At 39.2% G+C, this 22,225-nt stretch overlaps 3 protein-coding genes across 3 annotated transcripts; 2 read left to right on the forward strand and 1 right to left on the reverse strand.

Annotated features, from left to right (window-relative positions):
* Window positions 1-5,942: 5,942 nt before the first annotated feature.
* Window positions 5,943-11,117, forward strand: PKNH_1305200 (zinc finger protein, putative; the record flags this gene model as incomplete). The annotated part of the gene is made up of 1 exon (XM_002260522.1): window positions 5,943-11,117. One exon carries the CDS (start codon window positions 5,943-5,945, stop codon window positions 11,115-11,117), a length of 5,175 nt encoding a protein of 1,724 aa, XP_002260558.1.
* A 2,600-nt stretch (window positions 11,118-13,717) lies between these two features.
* Window positions 13,718-15,855, reverse strand: PKNH_1305300 (tetratricopeptide repeat protein, putative; the record flags this gene model as incomplete). Its single annotated transcript, XM_039113492.1, has 8 exons — window positions 13,718-13,846; window positions 14,030-14,362; window positions 14,489-14,647; window positions 14,884-14,951; window positions 15,084-15,208; window positions 15,328-15,442; window positions 15,632-15,697; window positions 15,849-15,855. The coding sequence occupies 8 exons, from the start codon at window positions 15,853-15,855 to the stop codon at window positions 13,718-13,720; spliced, it is 1,002 nt and encodes a 333-aa protein (XP_038969873.1).
* Window positions 15,856-18,178: 2,323 nt separating this feature from the next.
* On the forward strand, window positions 18,179-19,246 carry PKNH_1305400 (targeted glyoxalase II, putative; the record flags this gene model as incomplete). Its single annotated transcript, XM_002260524.1, has 1 exon — window positions 18,179-19,246. The coding sequence occupies one exon, from the start codon at window positions 18,179-18,181 to the stop codon at window positions 19,244-19,246; it is 1,068 nt and encodes a 355-aa protein (XP_002260560.1).
* Between the last annotated feature and the right edge of the window lie 2,979 nt (window positions 19,247-22,225).

A 22,225-nucleotide genomic window follows, 5' to 3' on the forward strand; every position in this document is an offset into this window, starting at 1 on the left:
GGTCTCACAAAACAGCGCATTGGTATAAGAAAAAGTTTAAAATAACTCCCATCGTTAATTGGACACGTTAAAAAGCGTGGAGCAAAAAAAGAAAAATTTCGATAGGTTTGTGTGAAAAGTTACAGAAGAATTTCACCGTGCGGTTATCCGTACGATAGGATATATTACAGCATGCTGAATGTAGGAGTACCACAGAGAATTATTTTTTTTTCCTCCGCGAGCAACATAATAAGTGTGCGCGTTGTTGGTGTTGTTGTCCAAGGAATCTTTCTTTTTTTTCTTTTTTTTTTTTCAAATTATTAAATAAATACTTCAGGTGAGATGGCAAAATTTCGCCCTCAAAAGTTGCAAAACAAGTTTGTACAGTGCAAATTGGTATACAAATATACATGTATACACTGAGGGACGTTCACATGCGTACATGTACAAGTACGCACATATGTAAATATTATTTTTATATGCCGATCGGGCGGGAGCGCCTTCATGTGCGGCATTATCCGAGATATACGCCAATGCCCCGCTCTTGCTCGACATATAAACAGGTGATTGGTTGGCTTGCAACGAAATATGTACCTCAACAAAATAAATGTAATGCAAATATATATGCAATTATGACACCTTAAAATGGCAAAAATGCCCGGGTAAGAATTATTCTGCTAAACAACTAGCCAAATATTTCCTTTCATATATAAATTGATTCACTTCCCCCCCCCCGCATGTCAAATGAAAAGAAAAAAGAAAAAAGAAAAAAAATAATATTTTCTTTTCGCCACCCTAAAGTACGACTGTGGCTAACGGTAGAAAGCCATTTTCTTATTCACAATTGCAAAATGTGAACCGCACGTTATTGAACTGAGGCGAATAAAATATTAAACACGCCCAAAAGAAAAAAAAAAAAAAAAAAAAAAAAAAGAACAAAGAACAAAGAAGCGAATATGATTATATATGCATATGCACAAATAAATTTACCTCCACATGTACATATACACCAAACATATATACGCCCAAGTGCATGGCTATTCGGTTCGCCCCACGACCTGCGTCCATATATTTAGTCGCCCCGCGATAACATAATAGCTGTACAGAAAAATTCTACGCAAAGAGGGATTGCCTAAGGGGGGCAAATTGAAGCAGAGCAGACTAACAAACCTAAAAGTTGGCAAACCCAAGAGCAACAAAAAATTTGTTAATCCTCACCAACGTAATTACAACGAAAAGAACGTCAAACATTCATAAAAAAAAAAAAAAAAGAAAAAAAAAAAAAAAAAACACGAAATCGATGCAATTCTGCATGAATAAAATTCCCCACCTCTTTTTTTTTTTTTTTTTTTTTTTTTTTTAAACACTTTCACATTTTGCAAAAATGCTGCAAAAATTTTTGGAAGCATTTCTACTAATATAGAAAGTTGCTAAACTTAAAAATATGTTTATACAATTCAAACCTATGTGATCAATTTGAATACCAAATTGAAAGAGAATTGTTTTTTGATTAACTCTGCATGAGTATTTCGTTTCTTAACCGTTTGGCATGACCATTATGTAAATATAATATATTCCCTCGCGACATTGAACACCTTTATTCTGAGACAATACACGCCTCGGCATATATATCACTTTGTGACTAACGGTCCACGTAGGTGTATGTACTTGTATAAACGTGTTTTTGCAGTGGGCTTATATTCATTCGCACGCGCATAATAAACATATAAAAATATATACGTGTATGTTTACATACAACAACTTCCCTGAGGGCAAGCGGTTACACCAAAAAAAAAAAAAAAAAAAAAGAAAAAAAAAAGAACTCCGCTCTTACTTTCATCTCCGTTGCCAAGTCGTAAAGTAGGAAATTTTATCATTTTTTTCCGTGTTTATTTATTTTATTTTATTTTATTTTTTTCCAAACTTTCATAACACACAGAGGTGTTTTTTTTATTCATATCGATTGACCCACACTTTTACACAGAAGTATTTTTTTTTTTATTATTTATTATTTATTTTTTTTTTTTTTTGTATAATTTTTCGTACCATAGAGCAATAGTAACATTGCTGAACACGCACGTACATTTTAATATGCCCGCATAGAAATATCGCGCAGTGGGGCATAGTGGAATTTACGCGCATATTCAAACATTGCGTACATGGCAGTGTTATATAAAAGTGTGCATACTGCACGCTCACGTGGACCAAATCCATTGTCTGTTCCCCCCGACAAGTGTAGAACAATGTTAACACAATAACACGCGTAATCATGCTATCCTTTTTGAGAGCAATCGAATGGACGCCTTTTTAAGCGCCTATGCGGTAGTCCATTTGTCATACACATAATCATTCCCTTCTTACATACGTACATGTGCGCATAGACACGCGTGTGTTGTGGTAGCACCTGAATCGTTCTCACTTGCCGTCGATGAATGGATGAATTGCTACTTTCCAAGGGAAGAACTGCGTAAATGTTAAGCGTCTTCGCTGTTTCACATCCTGCGTCCCACTGTGCAAGCGGAGGGACAGAGCTAAACTGGGGTCTGCAACAACGAAGGAGCGAAGCTCTGTAGTTGGTAGCTTTGCAACTTGTTTACCTACCTGTTGGCCCGTTCACTTTGTGGATATTTTCATTTTTTTTTCTTTTTTTCTTTCTTTTTTTTTTTTTTGGAGGGGGGGGCCCGCTACACATTGGCTGTTTTTGACGGGCGTAAATGTATATGTGCTTTTTTTTTTTTTTTTTTTTTTTTTTAACATTTATATGTACGCGCTTTCTTCGGAAAATTATTTTTGTCCCATCACCTTAAAAGTGCATGCAAATGGGTCAATGGGCGTATTTGTATACACGTATGTGAAGGTATCCATATATTCGCACATACGTACCATAAATGTTAGTGTGTTTTATATTCCTTGTGTATTTATGTAATGCTCATTCATATATATACAAATGTTTAATTTTTTTTTTTTTTTTCCTGTTGTGCTCACCCCGGTGAAACTACATAAATTAATTTATTTATTTTTTTTTCGCCATCAAGATCACCAAGTGGAGTGAAACCAAAAGAAAAAGTGAGTAAATGTGCAAATAAGCGAAGGTAACATAGCATATACTATACATGTGAGGCAAAGAAATAACGCCGCTTCTTACGTTATGTTAGGACTTATTTTTTTTTTTTCCCTTTATACTCATGTCATTAATCTACAAGCATTGAGCAATCACTTAAACAGTGCAGAAGCTGCAAAGGAAACACGCTGTGCGTATTTCCCGTGCTATGCGTTTATCGCTACCTGTGTATCTTTTGGCCCCATTTCCATGTTGGATTTTCCTACATGTTCATGGTGCACATATGTGTAACTTAAGTGCATGTGAATATATGAAACGTTTATTGGCACAAAACGCATGGCATATACGTGCGTACGACTTTTGCCATGTGTTCGTGCAGCTTATCGCCATAAAATTTGGCCCCGTCGTGAATTGGTCCCCATGTTTCATCTTAGTGCCCCGTCGGAGCGGACATACCACGTGAACAAATTTTTATTTTTAACAAAGTGAGTTCAACGAGAAAAAGAAGAATTTTTTTTTTGCACAAAAGAAAAGTTGATTGTGTTACGGAATTGTGTCGAACTGAAATTAACATTAACTGCATCGAACTTAACGACGGCATTTATTTCCTCCATCTTTCACTTTTTACAATTTTTACGCATTTCTCGTGCTTTCATGTTTTACACTCCTTTACATGTTTTACAATTTTACTTTACATGATTTACAATTTTACTTTACATGTTTTACAATTTTACTTTACATGTTTTACAATTTTACTTTACATGTTTTACAATTTTACTTTACATGATTTACATATTCTCCTCATTTTACAATTTCGCCTTTCCTTCTCTCCCTCCCACGCCCTCACTGTGTGACTTTTTTCACATCATACCTGTGCACCTTCATTTCCATATTTTCTATCTTTCCCCCACACCTCCTTTAATGCGCCATTATCCAGCGCGCCCTTTTTAACCTTTTCTTCACGAGAAAGTCATCTGCGACCTCCGATGGATGAATACCAGAGAAGAAGAGGACAATAATTATATGAAGTGAGGAGCTTAAACTTTACCTCCAATAGTTACGTTTGCGTTTCCCACCGTTCATGATAATCATATTGAAAAGAAAAGGGAGGGGGCTGAAAAAAGGAAAAAACGACCAAAGAGTTCCTTCTTGAACAGGAGAGAAAACGCATTTACATATATACACATATATAAGTATGCCTACATTTTTGTATTTTCTTTAGGCATATGCCTTATGGACGAACAAATAAGTGAAGCCTGCTCTGCCACTTCACGTACTCATTACATATTCTCAAGCGACTGTACATATAAGCCTTTGAGAGTGCCCCTACCACGTGTACTTCGGAGCATATTACAGTTTTAGTATAGTCGCCTATGTGCATATCGTCATACATATGCACCTCCACACGTACATGCGAACATGTACGCGTACGTAATTATATTTTTGTCGCTTTTTTCGCGTACAGGAGCATATTTGTAATTCCTTTTCCTGCGTACACGCCGTATGTCCCTGGGCACGCAGACAGATATACTTATATGTGCATGCGTAGATATATGAAAATACATACATCGTGAACGCATATGAAAAATTTAACTTGTACGTTCACAAGGGAATGAAAGCAAAAGAAAAAAAAAAAAAAAAAAAAAAAAAAAAGAAAGTGCGGATTTTCGTGATCACGTACGCAAAAAGATTTTTTTATTTTTAATGTGAAAAAGAGAAAATGTTTAATTCTTGAAAAGGAATAAATTTATGTATATATTTATGTGTTAATATATATATGTGAAGTATACATTCTCGTATTCTTCCCTTCGCGTTTCCACCTTATTTTCCTTCTGCATATTTCCTTTTTCCTTTACCTCCCCCTTTTTTTGTAAATCGCCCATTTCTCGCAACAGCGCATACCTTTTAAGGCGAAATTTTTTAAAACAAAATTGCCAAGCATAAGTTTTTTCCTTTAACCCCAGCTGCAGCGGTTCCACTGTTGGCCTTCTCGAAAGAAAACGTGTGAAGAAGAGGATAGCCTGCGGATGTCAACTCCTGGGACCATTCATTCAGGCTTATGAGATATATATATACGCGTGCCTGTTTACACCTGTACATATCAACATAAGTTCCTACATACCTGTACATACCAGTGTGGGTGTGCACGTATCGGCACATGTTTACACGCGTGGGAAACTAACCAACCTGATTGATTACCGTTGCAAACGTATGAGTGACCTGTGATGTATACCTTACGTGCATTTTATGTACATATAGCACATTGACATCCTACAATTATGTGTAAATGCATGGCTACGTGAATGCATCATTAGCGTAATTGTAGAAGAAAATATATGCCAAAAGAGCGCCTGCGCTTAAACCCATCGTGAAGTACCTTCCCATACACATACGCTAGCGCATTGATTTTTTTCCCTTAGTTGCGGTACTCCTACCACCCGTATTTTGCCCCTCGCGTTGTGCGTATGCATGCGAGCGGCGCCCCCCTACCTGCGTCAGTTACCTACGTACCTTGGTTACCTGCCTTACGTGCGTACCTTAAGGTGCCTCTCCAAGGTGCACACCAACGCGCATGCCCACTGTGCTGAGGGTGTTCCCCCCCGTTGATAAACTCAATTTGTACAGTTCATCCCAGGAGACGAACTCGTATACACAGCGCGCATGTGAATGCATATGTGCTTATCGTGCTTATCGTGCTTAACGTGCTTATCGTGCTTAACGTGCTTAACGTGTTAGCTATACATACGAATACACTTGTTTTCTACATACTTGCATACCGTTGCACTACGGCAACGAACAGACTTACATTTTTGCATCAAGCGCATGTGCCCGTAACGAGAACGCTTGTCGTACACGCAAGCCATCCAAGGTACATCCGCACACGCATGAATAACTACAAAAAATGAATGAGTCGAATAACAGAGGAAGAACCCGACAACGTAGAAGTAACAACGACGGAATCAACATCGAAGATAGCGAAGACAATAACTTTATCGTGAATGACGATGGTATGTTCATTGACGATAATGATTCGTTAGAGGATGAATGTATAACTCCAAAAGACGATGAAGATAATATAAACTCCAGAAGAAAGAGAACTGATAGATTAAATAGAAACGAAAATAAAAATATGGCTAACGGAAGAGGAGAGTCCAACAACGGTAGCGGTAGTTTGCGCCGCGGAGTTAACAATCAACATGCACAACAACATGCACAACAACATGCGCAACAACATGCGCAACAACAGTACAATAGTCGACACCCAGAAGGTAGTAATTCCAGCATACTAATAAATGGCGCTCCGTCAGATGGCGCAATGCCGGATAGTGGCCTCCCCAATGGCACAACGCAGGGTGTCACGAGCAATATCAGAAACGGGCTCTTCGTTTTCAACGGAGACAACATCTTGGGTGGAAGTGACGGCAATGGAAACAGAGGTATGCGTGGCTTGAACCAAGGCCTACTCGAGGGCGTAGGCGCAAGCGCATCCTCTAGCATAGGCGCAAATATGGGCGCAGATATCTCCACCAACATAGCAGCCAACGCGCACGACTGTGATGGAGTAAAAAACGATCCCTTGAGCCACATCCACGGGGGCGAGAGGGACAACGTGTTCGTCAACGGATCAAGCAACTACTTCGTGCAGAACGGAGTGCACGCGGAGAGTAATCACGCGAATGAAGGAAGAGATGCATGGGATGACCCCATGGAGGAGGAACAACAGGATGAGGAGGAAGAGGAGGAAGAAGAGGAAGAAGAAGAAGAGCAGGAGCAATCCAATCAGTATGAAGAATTGAACCGAGAAAATCAGGCCAACGCACGTATGCAAGGAGTCGAATTGAACGAAGTCGGGGCAAGAGAAAATATTAAAAAGAAGGACGAGGAAATGGAAAGAAATATGTTGCACATGGTGGAGAATGATCCGATAAATGACGAACTAGTAGTAGCATCAATACTTAACAATGAGAATCAGTTGGATTCTGAATCTCATGTAAATACATTAAGTAGTGCAGTAGGAAGAATATCTACAGAAGATTCTTCCATCCCTGGGGTAGGATCCCAAGGATCAGCAGTAGCTCTTCCCACAGGGGGACTAACAGTCGAAAGTTTCATACAATGTTTAAAAAGAGAACTGACCTGTCCAATATGTTTAGATTATTTCTACCTACCCGTAACGATGAATTGTGGGCATACCTTTTGTCGATACTGCATAGGTCATAACAAATTGAATGGAAAAAATTGTCCCTTGTGTAGACAAGCCTTAGGGCATACAGTTTGCATCAATACTATTATTTCAAACTTAGTTCGCATATATAATTTAAGAAGAAAATCCATCAAGGTGTACAAGTCTATTGAAATAGTGAACACAGTGGATGAAATGTGGTGGAACGAAAATTTCATTAAACCACAAGTTAGTGTTCCTTTATTTTTACGTATATTTCTCAACGATATGATATCTGTACCTGTCTTTTTTGACGATCTGACTGCTTGCATTGTTGATTTTTTCACAGTCAACAATCTGTGGTCAAGAGCCAAGTGGGTATTTAATATTAACGACTGTAAAATATTCAGTGAACTCATTGGATACGATAAGGACAACAGGGAAGTTACCAACGACAGGTTACATGCATGGGTGGAGAATTATATCACACAGAACCCATCCATGTGCATTAGAAAAGATGAGAAAATTATTTTAAAAATTATTCAAGATAGAACCCATAAAATTGATAGCCAATTTTTTGATTCATCTGCATTGCCGAATAGATTACCGTGGGATGGAGGAAGACATGTTAAGAGCTTAATTCATATGCCTCATTCGTCCGTCTCTCTGTCGCACCTCATATTTGTCAAGGCAGAAAACAACAACCTTGGTGTAGTCGATTGTGGATCAACTATTGGTACCATGATCAAGGTTAATAATAATCACGTATTGAAAGAGGGAGATATTATCCATATAGGAGATCGACTTGAAGTTACCGTCTCCATTGATAAGAACACCGCAGGTATGCCTTACAAAGGATACGTGTGGGACAAGAAGTCTAATAAAGTGCTTGATAGGCACGAGTTAAACGAGCTCATGAAGGAGAAGGGCAAAGAAGGAGGGGAAGAAGCAGGAGCAGTAGGTGTTAAGGAGAATGAGGATGAACCTGAACAGAGAGGAGAAGGGGCATCTGAATCGAGAGGCAATCCAAACACGGAACATCTCGAAGAAGGAATCTCTGAACAGGTTGGAGAGCGAGGGGCAGATGGACATGACTCAGCCAATAACGCAGGAGAAGATGACATGCCTTCGTATTGTGAAAATATCGAGTCGAATTTGCTTATTAAATTCGACTTTGGAACTGTTAAAGATGAAGTCACTTTAAAAACAGAATATATCGACCCCAAGGGAGTAGTTTTAGGGAGAGGTCCTTATGCTCAGTCCAGCTATAAAAAACTGTCCGTTACAAATTCCAATGGTTATGTATCTAGAGAACACTGCTTAATATACTATGATGGAACTAAACCCGTTGGAGAAAGATGGCTTTTAAGGGATACTAGTACCTTGGGAACGTTCTTAAAAATTCCACCCTTTTCTGAACCCGTCCCTTTACCTGTGGGTTCTATTTTTAAAGCCGGCCAATGTAAAATTGAAGTTTGTTCTCGTGACAGTGCACAATTTGCACAACACCCTGCCAGGTCCATTTCGCTACTCAACACGAACAATCGACCGAACATGGGCCCCCCAAACCCGGACGATAATAGGAACAACGACAATGGAAATGGTAATCCGAACAATCAGAGCAATTCCGGTGGAGGCCAAGGAAGTGGCGCAAGCGGTGGTGGCGCAAGCGGCGGTGGTGGAAGTGGTGGTGGTGGAAGTGGTGGTGGTGGAAGTGGTGGTGGTGGAAGTGGTAGTGGTGGAAGTGGTGGTGGTGGAAGTGGCAGTGGTAGTGCTGAAGGCAATGAAAGAGGAAATGGCAGACAAAGCCGTGGAGGCAACCACCACAACAATGGGAGAAACAACTACCGTAATCAGACAAGCCCTGGAGGCGTGAATCACAACTTCATGTTTGCCAGATGCGCAGAAAGAATACAAACAAATAGTAATAACAACAGTAGTGTAGAGAGCTTACAAGGGTACAACTATAGGGAACAATACCACCACCCCCTTGATGTAAATAATGCAGGGGGTGGTTACTGGATATTTAATGGAAATGCTCTGCAGAATTATCGAAGGAGTCCAAGATCCTATAATGTAACCAACAGTGGTAACTTTGTGAATATGGCGAACGGAATAACCATGACAGGGATCAATCATGATGGTTGTGCCGGTATTAACAGAGCGTGCTTGAATACTCAGGGCGCAGAGCAGTATCAGCACCAGTACCAACTGGAGTATCAAGATCAGAATCCCCTTCGTCAATTCCACCAACATCAACAGCAACAGCATCATCACAATCGCGACACGTACTTCTACAACTACCTCCAACATAGGGTTAATCGCCAAGGGAACGATAGACGCCTAAGTAACGGCAATGATGTTAATGAAAACGGTGATGATCATGAAAATGGCAACAACGACTTTTCTAATAGTCGTATCGATGATGCCAGGAATAACAACAATGCGAATGGAACGAGTGGTCCGGGAGGTAGCCAAAACAGAGATAATCAAGGCAGTGCAAGTAATACCAGCAATCGTTATAACGGACATATATGTCGATATCACGGGTGGCAGACGAACCGCAATGGTTCCAACCCAATCGATGGAAGTTACTACGGAAACAACATCCACAAGGAGATGATTAGCGTTAACGCCGAAAGGAGTCAAATGAACGGCGAAGGTTATTACACTGAGCCATTAGGAAGAAGCCTTGTACATGTGAACTACGATGAAGTTTTCTCTTCGGGGCATTTTCCCCATGAAAGCCACAATGGAAATTTGTACATGCATAATATGGGAAGAATAAACCCAGTAGTATGCAGTGCCCCTGCCACAGGAGCAACCTTCCTTCGCAGTGACGGTTTTAAGTCGTATCAGAATATGAGGGAGCAGCATGTGGGGGAATGTCCCAATCACGATCACCATAGTAGTTTAGATCAAAGTACTGAACTTAAAGGAAGAAGGGATGAGGATGGTGAAGGTGAAGAGCGAAATGAGGAGGGCTTTCAAAATTGTAACTCTAATGATGGTGCACATTGTGCAAGTATGGGTGTAGTAGTGAACAACCCACAAAGGACTGATGCCATCGTTCTGAATAAAAACTGTCGTAGTGACTCCAACCATGAGAAGAAGATAAGAATGAACCCTCACAAGAAGAGCAACAAGGGAAGTAGTAATGATGTAGTTGACGGTCGCAATGGTTTGGTTTATTGGAGCCCCGTAAGGGAGGGCTTTTGGAACGTCGTAAATGAAAGAGATTTTCTCATGAACAACGCTTCGAGCGATGTGACATGTAGTGCATGTGGAAGGAGGGAGAATTATTGGAAAACGGAGAGCGCCTACAAGAAGAAGAGAAATCACGCGGAAACGTTTACGTACAATAGCCTCTTCACTGTGGAAGAGGAAGAAGAAAGGGGAAATAGCCTTACGGAGGGGAAAAACCTGAACAGGGGAGGCACCCATATAGATCACCAGGGAGAGTCAGATATCCAAGATGAGGAGTATCATTGCGGTGCAGGATGCGATGTCAGTTTCAATGCCACCTGCGAGGACGACGTGGTCACAAAGAATATCAACACCGCTGCGGCACAGACAGGCTTATTTAACGAAATAGAGCCCCTCAACTTGATTTACGACTACATCCACGCCCTAGGAACAAACGAGACTGATAACTCCGGCAGCAGCCAAAGATTTATGTGGGAAGGAAATGAGGAAATGATCAACCTTCTAAATAGCTCCAACGTGAAAACGAAAAAAATTAACTCCCTCAGCATATTCCCCATGGTGCATCTTCCAAACTACAACTCTGAGTTTAAGCAGACCAACGAAGACACCCTCAACGGAAACGAAAACACGAGAAGAGTATTATACACTGAACGCGACCATTTTTGTGAAAATAAGGGGATGCAGTCTTCCATAAAAATGAGTAACTGAAAGAAAAAAAAAATAGACGGTACGTTACCAGGAATTTGTAATTCTCATCAGCCATAGAAATGTAGGAATAACCTAAACGGTGGAGACAGATCATAGAAAGCACAATAAATATGGTGTCTGTGCAACGAGGCACTCACCAATGAAGTAGTAGTAGTTTGCATGTCCGAAGTTTCAATGTTTTGTATAGCACATTTATTCTCTTGCGAATACGCAAGCGAATACAAGTGCATGTCCGTCCAATGCAACAAAAAAAAAATTTGAAAAAAAAAAAAAAAAAAAAAAAAAAAATATACAGAAAAGGCAGTATATTATTCCCTCCAGGGAACAAATCCATACACACATTTATCACATATCAATATTCAACTTTCGCGTTTTTAAAAGGCGCCCCTAAAATGAATTGACATGAAAGAGGTGTCTGTATATAATAACCACTCCAGAGAGCAGTATCAACACGTAGGTAAACATGCAAGCCGAACAATTTGGGGGGTGTAAATCCTATTTTTCGCACCCACCCTGGTAAATCACTCTAAAAGTGTAGGCAAATCAAAACAATAACGCAGTCATGCATATCACTACTGTACAGAACTTTGAACATTGTACACATGCGTCCGTGCTTGTGTATATGTGTGTTTGTGTATGCTTATATGCATGTTTGCATAAGAGGTAAACTCCTCGTCAAATATACACCTGTGCGCATGTGTACAATACATCCCATCCCTGCATACACTCATTCAAAACGCATAGCACACTTTTTCTTTTTTTTTCTTTTTTTTTTTCAAATTTTTTTTTGATGGACTCACCCCTCTAAATATATACCTAAAATGCATAAATATAAAACAACACATCCATGAGACGTCAATCGTTAAGACGATTATTTGGAAAATAATGTCAAAGGAACATTGTTTACCTCTTCATTTCAGTGCCCCCTGATTATTTTAATAAAGAATGTGCCTTGCAGACGACCTTGCTGCTCAGCTTGCAGTTGGTCTTACTGCAGGCATTGCAGTTACGTATTACATGCGTTACACCCGTAGTGCATCAGATGGGTGTACCGGATTATCGTCCCTTCTTTGCATTTCCCGTCATTTTTGCAGTTACGTCCCAGAACCCATGTAGTTATATTATCAATTTTTTGCAGTTCCACAGCACTTCTCTGTGGTCACACACACACTCTCTACATTGTCAACGGAGAATGAACAGATCAAGAGGGACGAAATGCACGGTATGTGGCATGTAAGGATATATTTACAAAAATTTTATAATTTATAAGAGCCCCCCCGTGTGTGTGTACGCGTTTGTGTGTACGCGTTTGTGTGTCCACTGAGCTTAATTCGCTACATGAATAATTCCAGACATATATTCATGTTTTTGAATGATATAATTTGTTGTATGCTTCTGTATTATTGTGTACATATGTAAATACAAATCAGCACAAATATTATGTGTGTGCAGATACATATGGATATATCCACTAAAAACGTTAATCGTTTCGCATCCTCGTTTTTTAATTTTTAAAATTTCTTTTTTTTTTTTTTTAACACATATACGTATCACATATAACTACTCCTGATGAATAAAAATCAAAATAAATGAACGGAACAAAGTTTTACTAGAAAAAACGGATAAGAACAACTCGTTTGGAGTTTTTCTTTTGGGGGGGGAAAAGAGGTGCTGGATAAGCAAACAGTTGGAAGTCACGACTGTAAAGAAGTTCCCTGATCATTTGGTTACTCATTCCACAGGGCGATACCGTCGCTGCACACCTGGTCATTCGATTCGCGTTCACCCGAATAACATCCCTTTATCATTATCATCATATGTTGTTATTTACCTTTTTCGTTTAATCAGTTCTTACACGGTGTTCTTTCTACTTATGCATGGTATATATATATATATTTTTTTTTTTTTTTTTTTTTTCTGCTACATATGAACGATGTACGGATAAACGTGGAGGGTATATGTCAGTGGCTTCACGAGGTGGAAGACACGAAAGGCGCCAAAACAAAGAAGTGCGTGCCCAGTGCTTGCGCACATAAAAACACCTCCATCTTTGCTTCATGTACACATTTTTGCTTGCCTCCTTTCGCGTGTATGGGGGGGTAAAGACGCGTGTACTGTAGGTATATGTAAGCACGTACACGTATGCATATACCGCTCCGCTAGGGCATTGAAAAAAAAAATCAAGACAAAAATGACTAGCCAAAATTGCGAATAAAAAAGTGGCTAGCCAAAATGGCTAGTCAAAATGGTGAGTCAGAAAAGGTATACGGGTCACTTTATATACTTAATTCTTTTGCAGTATCACATGGGGATGAGGAAGAGAGTAACACTGTCCCTATGTTATGCTATACGCTATGCTCCGATAGGCTGATACTTCCGGTTTCCTTTCCCCTTAAGAAATAATCGAAAGCAATGGATACAAAACGGAAGCGCGCTCTACACTTCTGCTAGACGTGTAAACACTTCAAGTGAATGTGTGTACCTCGTACCTCCCATGTTTCGCTTTCCGCTTTTGCACATTTTACACACGTTCAACATTTTCTACACCTTGCACATACTTCTTCTCAGCTTGTCACGCAGTTCGGGAAGTTGACATCTGTCTAATTTTTATAATTAGATAAGTTGATCCTTCTTCTCTTGGTTCCCTGTTCGTCACCATTCACGGTGGAAATAGTTATTTTGGTAACTTCGCTATTTTCTTTGTTAAGCACTGCCTTGTCGAATTCGGACTGCACAGGCGGGAGAAAAAAAGGAATATATATATGTATATACATGCATACGCTTATATATATCATAATTGAAGTTCCATTACTGAGGAGGTAGAACTTCCATTGGTAAGAGCACTTGCATTTCTTTCATCCTTTATGCAGGTGCCCAATGGCCCATATGATGTACACACGGTTAATGCTAACCTTTGTCATGACTACCAACTCCTTGGCAATGGTTTGACTTCCCAACTCCGTTCCTTCCTCGCCCTCCTCCTCTATTTGTCTCTTCAGGTCATTAATTTGTATTTGGACATCGTCGTATGTGTCCCGTATAATCTTCTCGTTCGTGTTGTCAGGGAGAGGTGTTGTTTTCTGTCTAACGTCCAGTAAGATTTTCTTTACCTTTTCAAAATAATCCACTGCTTCTTTTCTCTTTCCACAGAACATGTAGCTCTGCGACAGGGAGATCAGCGGGGCAATCAGGTTCTCATCTCCCACCTTGTGCTTCTCCCGTAACTCTACGCATTTTTGGTACTCCTACAGAGGGGTGGGGTGGGGTAACGTCAAGTGAGGAGCAATAAATTAGACTGGGCAAAACTTGGCCCCAATTGGGACGGATCGGAAATAGCCCCACATGATCGATGGGCACGTAGCGGATCCCACCTTCAAGGCCTCCTCGAAAAAGTGGTTCAGTAGGCTAATGTCCCCAAGACGAATAAACACATAGGTGTAATTCAAAATGTCCTTCTTCGACATTTCCTTCTTCTGTTCCACTAGAAGTTCGTAACATTTTCTTGCGAATTCGAACATCTCAAAGGCAAGCTGATTTCGGGAGTATAATAGGGGAAAAAAGGGGTACAAATGGGCTACAAATGGGTCCAAATGAGTCCAAATGCGTCCACGTGGGTTAACATGGGTCCACATGGGAGTAAATCCTTCCTCACTCGAAAGCAAGTGAAGAAAAAACGGTACGCATGATGACAACAGTAAAATGTTGACATAAAAAAGGAAGAGCACCTTGAAAAATTCTCCCATGCGAAGGATGCAATTTTTATTACCTGCTCGTCTGTGACTTCTTCCTTCTCGGTTGAATCTTCCTCCGTTTCGGGCACTTCGATTTTTTTTTCTAAATGGGGGAAAAGGTAGAATGTTAAAATAGCACATGGGGAAGAATCGGCGAGAGAGAAACAGCCTCTTCGCCAGAGGGGGGTCCCCATTTTCACACCGCGTAACGGATGCACTGATTTTAAGAAATTACTTTTTTTCAAGAATTCAAAAAGATCGTTTTTTTCTTCTTCCTTGGTCAGAAGAGCATCAGCAAAGGATAGGTAGTATTCACGCAAGTCGACGTGGATGCTCCCTTCTGCGTTTAATTCTTTCACTCTGCGAATGGGGGAGGGGGTGTGCGTGATTGTACAGGGAGTGAAGACATGTCGATATCATTTTCATTTGGCAAAGAAATGTAGCCCGATAAACAAGCAGGAAGTAGGTAGCCTCTTTACTTCTTCTCCACGGCCATGGAAAACCTCTCCGCAGCAACGTCGAAGTTTTTGTTCTCCTTAAATTCTAGGGTGCCCATGTCAAACAGTTCCTGGGCCGTTTTCTTTTCCAGGAGTTCTGCGGTTGGGAGAGGACGGAGCGGAAAAGGCCAACGGAGATGAGCACACCGTGCAATGTAGGAGTAACATACAAGGGCACATGAGTAACTTGTACTTCAATACACAGGGTGGGGGCTCCAAGGGGATACACACACACACACACACGCGTCAAGCTATGGAATCCTGCAACGCCATGTTCTCTACTCACCCGTCTGTTCGTCCACTTCTGATTCAGCATTTGTGTTGGAGGTATCTTCGGCAATTATCTCTTGTTCTGTGGATGGCGGGGAAACAACAACAAAAAATAAATAAAAATAACAACGTGAATCCCATGGAATGCATGTAGCCAGTGAAGCGGCTCGAAAAGGAGCCACACGTTTGCTCCTTCCTAAATTTGCAAAATACACACATATGCTTTAACATACCTGACATTGTGTCACACAAAATGAAAAAAAAATAAAATAAAAAGGAAAAATCACTAAAGGAGGAGGGTTTCTATATGTTTATAACCTTAACCAATATAACACCTAAACATGAAGGTAAGAAAACCACGTGTGGAATTGTTACGGATGAATGTTTTCGTACTTTTTTTTTTTTTTTTTTTTTTTTTTTTTTTGCGTATGTTTGTGTAAAAGTGGTAAGCACGTTTAACGTTATTTACAAGAACAATGGCGAAAATGTAGTGTGATGTTTTTTTTATTTTTTTATACTTAAGAAAGCTACTCCTTTTTGTTTGAAGTTCTTGTATGGTACCAAGGACATATAAAATTTGAGAGGGACATGCGTATGTTATATTTTAACTCTCTTTTTTTTTTTTTTTTTTTTTTTTTTTGCGAATGCCAAATGTGCGTGCTATTTTTTTCTCTTTCTTACTTCATAAGGTGCATGTAGTGAGCCAGCTAAAATGTCAAAGGAGAGTGTGGGGGGGATTCGGAAGCTGCAGATAGATAAAGCATCATAAGCACTTATGTTTGCATATATAAATGTATATATTTATGTAGTTACTCCCTTAACGTTAGAAGGAGCGATGTGGCATGGATGTGTGCACAGGGATTATGTGTTCGCGCGACAAGGCACGCGACGCCGGTTTGGACCCCATCAATAATTTAACCCTGCGTAACCCTGTGCGCTAATTCGTGTATGGCTCTTAACGAACCAAACAAAATCAGAAGTACACTTTCGTGTCCCCTCTTCAGAGAAGATGCGAAAAAACTTTATGTATATATTTTTTTTGTAATTTATGAGGAACGAAAATAGGTCATATGGAACTTTTGCTTAACTTCATACCAGTGTATGTGATTGTGTGCGTTCGTGCCACAGGTAGATAATTTCTCTACGCGCTTCTTAAATGAGAGGCTCCTATATCTACATGGGCACACAAACCCCCCCATAACCCTATAAAAGCTGTAATTTGATCTTTTGTCTTAAAGGAAAAGAGAAAAAAATTGGTACATGTAGAGAAAACGGGTATACATAAGCAAACACTTTCACTTTTCTTCCTTCATTCATGGAAGAGCATAATTGAAAAAAAAAAAAATAAAATAAATCCCGCAAAAGCGTATCTACCAATCCGCTGCGCAAATATATCGGAAGCTCTCTCTACTTTAAAAAAATATACATAATGATAAAGAAGATACCCACAACATCAGGAAAATATAGTACCGCCTTAGATTTAGAACATTTGGAAAGGTCTTTTTTTTTTCTTCTATTTTCTCTCTATTTCTACAATGCAAACATTGGGTATGTACATTTATCCTTGCGCACAAATGGGGGGGTTGTTTAGGAGAGAAATCCGTCCACTCGTACACTCAGTATATCCATTTAGATAACTATAAATCCTAATGCCAATTTTGACAGCGCTGATTGGCTTCTTTTCCCTGTGCACTCCGTCGCAGTACACACAGTGTGTGTGTACCTTGTACAACAGAAAGCGAAGACAAACAATCAGGGGCATCACACATACATGACCCAGTTCGGTGTTCATATAGGAGATGTTAACGTGTGTTACTCCCCCGTTTTGCATATAATATGGAGCGTAGGAATGCTTCTGTTTCCTTTTACCTACGTGGTTCCCTTTTAAGCGGCTCAACATCGGGATGAAAAAATGAACGAAAGGGGTAAATCTGGAATAACCTAAAGTGGTACACACGTAAATAAGTTACTTAAGGGGAACGGAACTGGGAAACAACAGATTGCGGAAGCACCCCCCCCTCCCCCCAACATCAAGTGAACTTGCTTAAAGCTTTAAGTTTTCTTCGCCCATCCCTTGAACCAGAACCTGTTTAGCTCTTCTCACAGGAGGCAGTTCGATGTTAGTAAGACATCCGAAGTGCCATACGGGCAGATTTGCTAAAAAATGCGAAAAAAAAAAAAAAAAAAAAAAAAAAAAACGGAACCCCCGGAAAAACGTATAGCCACCCACCATGCCGCAAACTAACAATAGAGCTTAACACAAGTGTGAAATGCTCGCATAAATGATGTGGAGCTGTTCGATTTCCCCCCCCCCTATTCATCTTAAAAAATGTGTGCACAGTAAAAGAAAGCACAAAATAAAAAAATAAAAAAAAAAGTATTCCTGACATTTAGGTGTTCATTCTGGTAATGCTACACAGTGTTACTAATTTGCTCTGCTTTGCCAAAGGGGGCTCAGGAGAAAATTGAGCCTGCGGTTTGGCCGAAAGTAAGAAAAAAGTTACCCCTCGTGGGGTTAAAAAAAAAAAAAAAAGGATATCCCCTGTTGTTTGTTATTTTTGTTATGCTCCTTTGCGAGCCCCTTTTGGTTTTCTTTTTTTCCCGCTCCTGTTCAACACTGGCGCAGCTTCCACCTCCGAGAAGGATGAAGATCGCGCGGGCCATCTTGGCGATAAACTATTTCTCCCCCGCGAGAACAACTCCCCGACTGTCTTTGTCCAGCAGGTTATTTTTCGAAAGGGGATTTTTCAGCAGAAATAATATGCATAGTACCTGCTTCACCAAAAATGACAAAAAATATTTCATCGTGAAGAAACCTGATCTGTGCACAAATGTGATCATCGTCCCCATGTACAGAGATAACTACGCCTACATTTTTTACGATGATAAAGATGAAGGAGTGGTAGTGGATCCAAGTGACCACAACGTCGTTAACGAAATCGCCGAAATGGAAAATATAAAAATTAAACATGTGCTATGTACACATAAACATGCTGACCATAATGGAGGAAATAGCTATTTTTTTAACAAAAAAATTAATGTGTATGGAATTAAAGAAAAGGACAATAAATACATAAATAGGAATCTTCAAAACATACAAAGTTTCGAAATAAATAACTTTAAAATTTCCACATTTTTGTCACATTTTCACTGTAATAATCATATTTCATACTTAGTGGAAAATCCCGAAAAAAACTCTTCAAAAAAAAAAATATTTTTTACGGGTGATTTTTTGTTCATATGTGGATTGGGCAAAAATTTTGAAGGCAACAATTTAGACTTACGCAATTCTGTGAACAATTTAAAAAAGCTACAGAAAGACGCATCAAAAATTTACATTTTTTGCGGACACGAATATACACAAGACAATGTAAAATTTGCCTTAAGCGTAGATGGAGTAAATCCCCAATTGGCTGCGTTTCATCAACAACTTTTGGAAAACCAAAACATGCATCCCACCGTGCCTTCACTTCTGGAGGATGAATTAGCATACAACCCTTTCTTGCGCTGTGATGACCAATACATACAAAACGAAATTAAGAAGTACGCAAAAAGGAACCATTATGTTATTAGTGCCAAGTCGGAGTACATAGCTCTTTTGCGTGTCATGAAGGATAACTTTAAGGGATGATGAGGGCAATACGCGGTGTGTCCAGAGGAATAGTTCTGCCCTCATGCCACCTTGCGCAACTTGGTTACGGAACCTTATTTTGCCGCCTTGCCTCCACGTAAGAGTGCCTCCCATTTTTAACCCTCAGCCGTCGCAATCTCATAGATGCCCGCAATGTCTACCAGACGCATACTGACCTTTGGTCCACATGAACCATGAAGAATGTGCTTATGTATAGCAAGCAAAAAGGGTGGAAAAAAAAAAAAATAAATTTCATGCAAACCGGGAAAGGAGGTGCTTGGCAAGATGTGCATATCAATGAACTCATCCAAAGAAGCTCGTACAAGTAAGATCATACAAATAAGTGCATGCCAACACGTTTGTTCACATGCGCGTGTTGTAAGCGGCGTATGCTTGGAAATATGGCCGCTTACACGCTCACATTGGAATGTGGAACCACTAATTGTTGCGCGTGCGAGGTTACTGGTTACGCTCCTTTGATATAAATACTCGCATATAAAGCTCAAAAGGGAACAGGAAAAAATATATATATATATATATATATATATATATATATATATATATATATATATATATATATATAACTGTGTTTTAACTAAAAGGGGAATTTATACACCCCATGTTTTCCTGAAGAAAGCCAAATTTCATTTAATTTTTAACTGTTCAGTCAAATTTTTAAAATTCACGAAAAATTGATACCGTTTATTTTAACGTAAAGAATTTCTTGGCATTTATTTTTATGTAAAGTGGTGTATTTTTTCCTGCATAACGTTAAACAGCTTTTTTCCCTTAAATTTTGCGTTTCTATGCCTTCATGTTTTACGTTTTCCCCTTTTCGCACTTCTGCGTTTTTGTTGTTTTGCAATTTATTTTCCCCCGTTTTTTTTTTTTTTTCTTTTTTTTCTTTTTTTGTTTTCTTTTCCAATTTGTTCTATTTTCCATTTGGTTTCCCTCCACTTGCCTTTTCCATCCATTTTGTTTCACGTTTGCTTCATTCATCCCCATTTTTAGCACCATGAATGGTAACTCTATGAATACTACCTAGAATGGTTATCACTGCCTCCACACACATATATATGAGGCTACTCATCCCCACATTTTTTTTTTTCTGCCTTTTAAGTGTTCCACATAGGCGGAGGGAGTCGTATGAGCCAAGCGTGACATTTTTCGTTTGTTAATTACACCTGGTTAGCTGAGCTAATTGTATGTGCATCACCAAATGGAAGATTTCCATACGCAATGTATTCAAAGGAATACGATAGAGGTGTTTTCTTTTTTTCTTTTTTTCTTTTTTTCTTTTTTTTTTCATGAAGAGAATATGGTTCCTAATTAATTTTCGTCTGCTCACCACAGTAACTTTTTTCCAGTCACCCTTCTGCTACCAACACAGTTGTATAAATGCTAATTTTGTCCTCTGCGCGTGTTATTATCCGCACTTTGCAGGCAATTTAATTTATATACATAGAAGGATAACCATACATACTTGCACGCGTTGTAGCTGTGTACCGCTTTGCTTCTGGAACATGTCCCTTTTTTTTTGTTCCCCCCTTTTTTTTTTTTTTTTTTTTTTTTTTTTTTTTTTTTGCACAAGAAGTTTTCTTTTTTCGCCCATAAACAGGAAGAAGCGCTATCAACTTAATAAAATGTTCCTCTTTTGTAAACCTTGCTTAAAATAAGATCAAATAAAATTTACAGGAGAAGGAAAAAAAGTTGCAATCAGAGCAACACAAAAAGCCACCAACATCGCAGCAGTAAAAGGTAAACCATTTTTACAATATCCCCACAGTATTTGTAATTTTTTTTTTTTTTTTTTTTTTTTTTTTTTTTTTTTCACGGCATAAATTTTTGATAACCGTTTGCAAAATTGAATGCTACCTATTACTCATTCAAGAGAGCGAAGAAAAAGAGCAGCCCGTTTCACTTTCTTTTTTGTAGCGTATATTTTCGCCCTGTTCCCCATATAAAGAGTTGGTATGCGGGAGTATTATATACGTAAGTACATGTACCATGTAACCGCTCGCAGTATGGGTACGTATATAACCTTGTATAGCTGTACAGCACAGATAATTGTAAAACAGTATATACATATCTTTTTTTCTTCAAATTTTTTTTTTATATTTTTTCTTCATTTTTTGCCAAAGAACGCTAAAGGTTACGCGCGTTCAGGGCGTACATACGCATATATATATGTTCATATGCAAATGAACATATATTGGCCCATCCCCTCATTTTATGCATTCATCGTACAGAATTATGTACACAACATGCGCAAAAAATACGCTTTGTGAGGGGTATGAGGAAATTCGCTGTAATCTGAAGCGAACCAAAGTAATAATTAAGTTATACGCGACAAGAACGGAACATGCGTAAATATATAGTACGAGCGACTTGTTCCCCTGCGGTAGCCTTTTTAGTTGAATAACCTTTTCCTTTTTATTTCGCTTTTCATTTTTTGTTTCCTCCCCTCTCCCCCATTTTGTAATTTTTTTCCGCCTTTTCTTTCAAAGCAATGTGGCAAAGGAGTATTTAATTTTTTTTTTTTTTTTTTTAAGTATTCTTTCGCGCGTGCCAGTGCGATTAGGTAGTAATTAAAGTGTACCCCACCGTGCTGTGTAGTACATCACAACGTGGTGTGTTACACTTCGGTATAGTGTACCTTTATATGTGTGAACGTTGTAACAACGTCTAGTTAAGGTGCCCCTCGATTAGTTCATGCATCCCACATTTGCAAGAAACAGTTACATTTTGTACGTCTACGAAGCACATTTTGTGTGAGAAGTAAAATATATAATGCATGTTGGAGAAGGATCACAGCTAAATTCTACCACCATGCTTTTCTTTTTTTTGAAGTACACTGTTTGTTATTTTTCTTTCTAATTTTTGAGTGAACAAAATAAGAATAGCTAAGGGGAGGATAGAACAATAGTCGGGAATCACAAACTGAAGTGAAAACGAGAAAATCAATCACTTCGTAGTGTT

The sequence above is a fragment of the Plasmodium knowlesi genome (genome assembly GCF_000006355.2).
Source record: "Plasmodium knowlesi strain H genome assembly, chromosome: 13".
In the NCBI taxonomy this organism is placed as follows: Eukaryota; Apicomplexa; class Aconoidasida; order Haemosporida; family Plasmodiidae; genus Plasmodium; species Plasmodium knowlesi.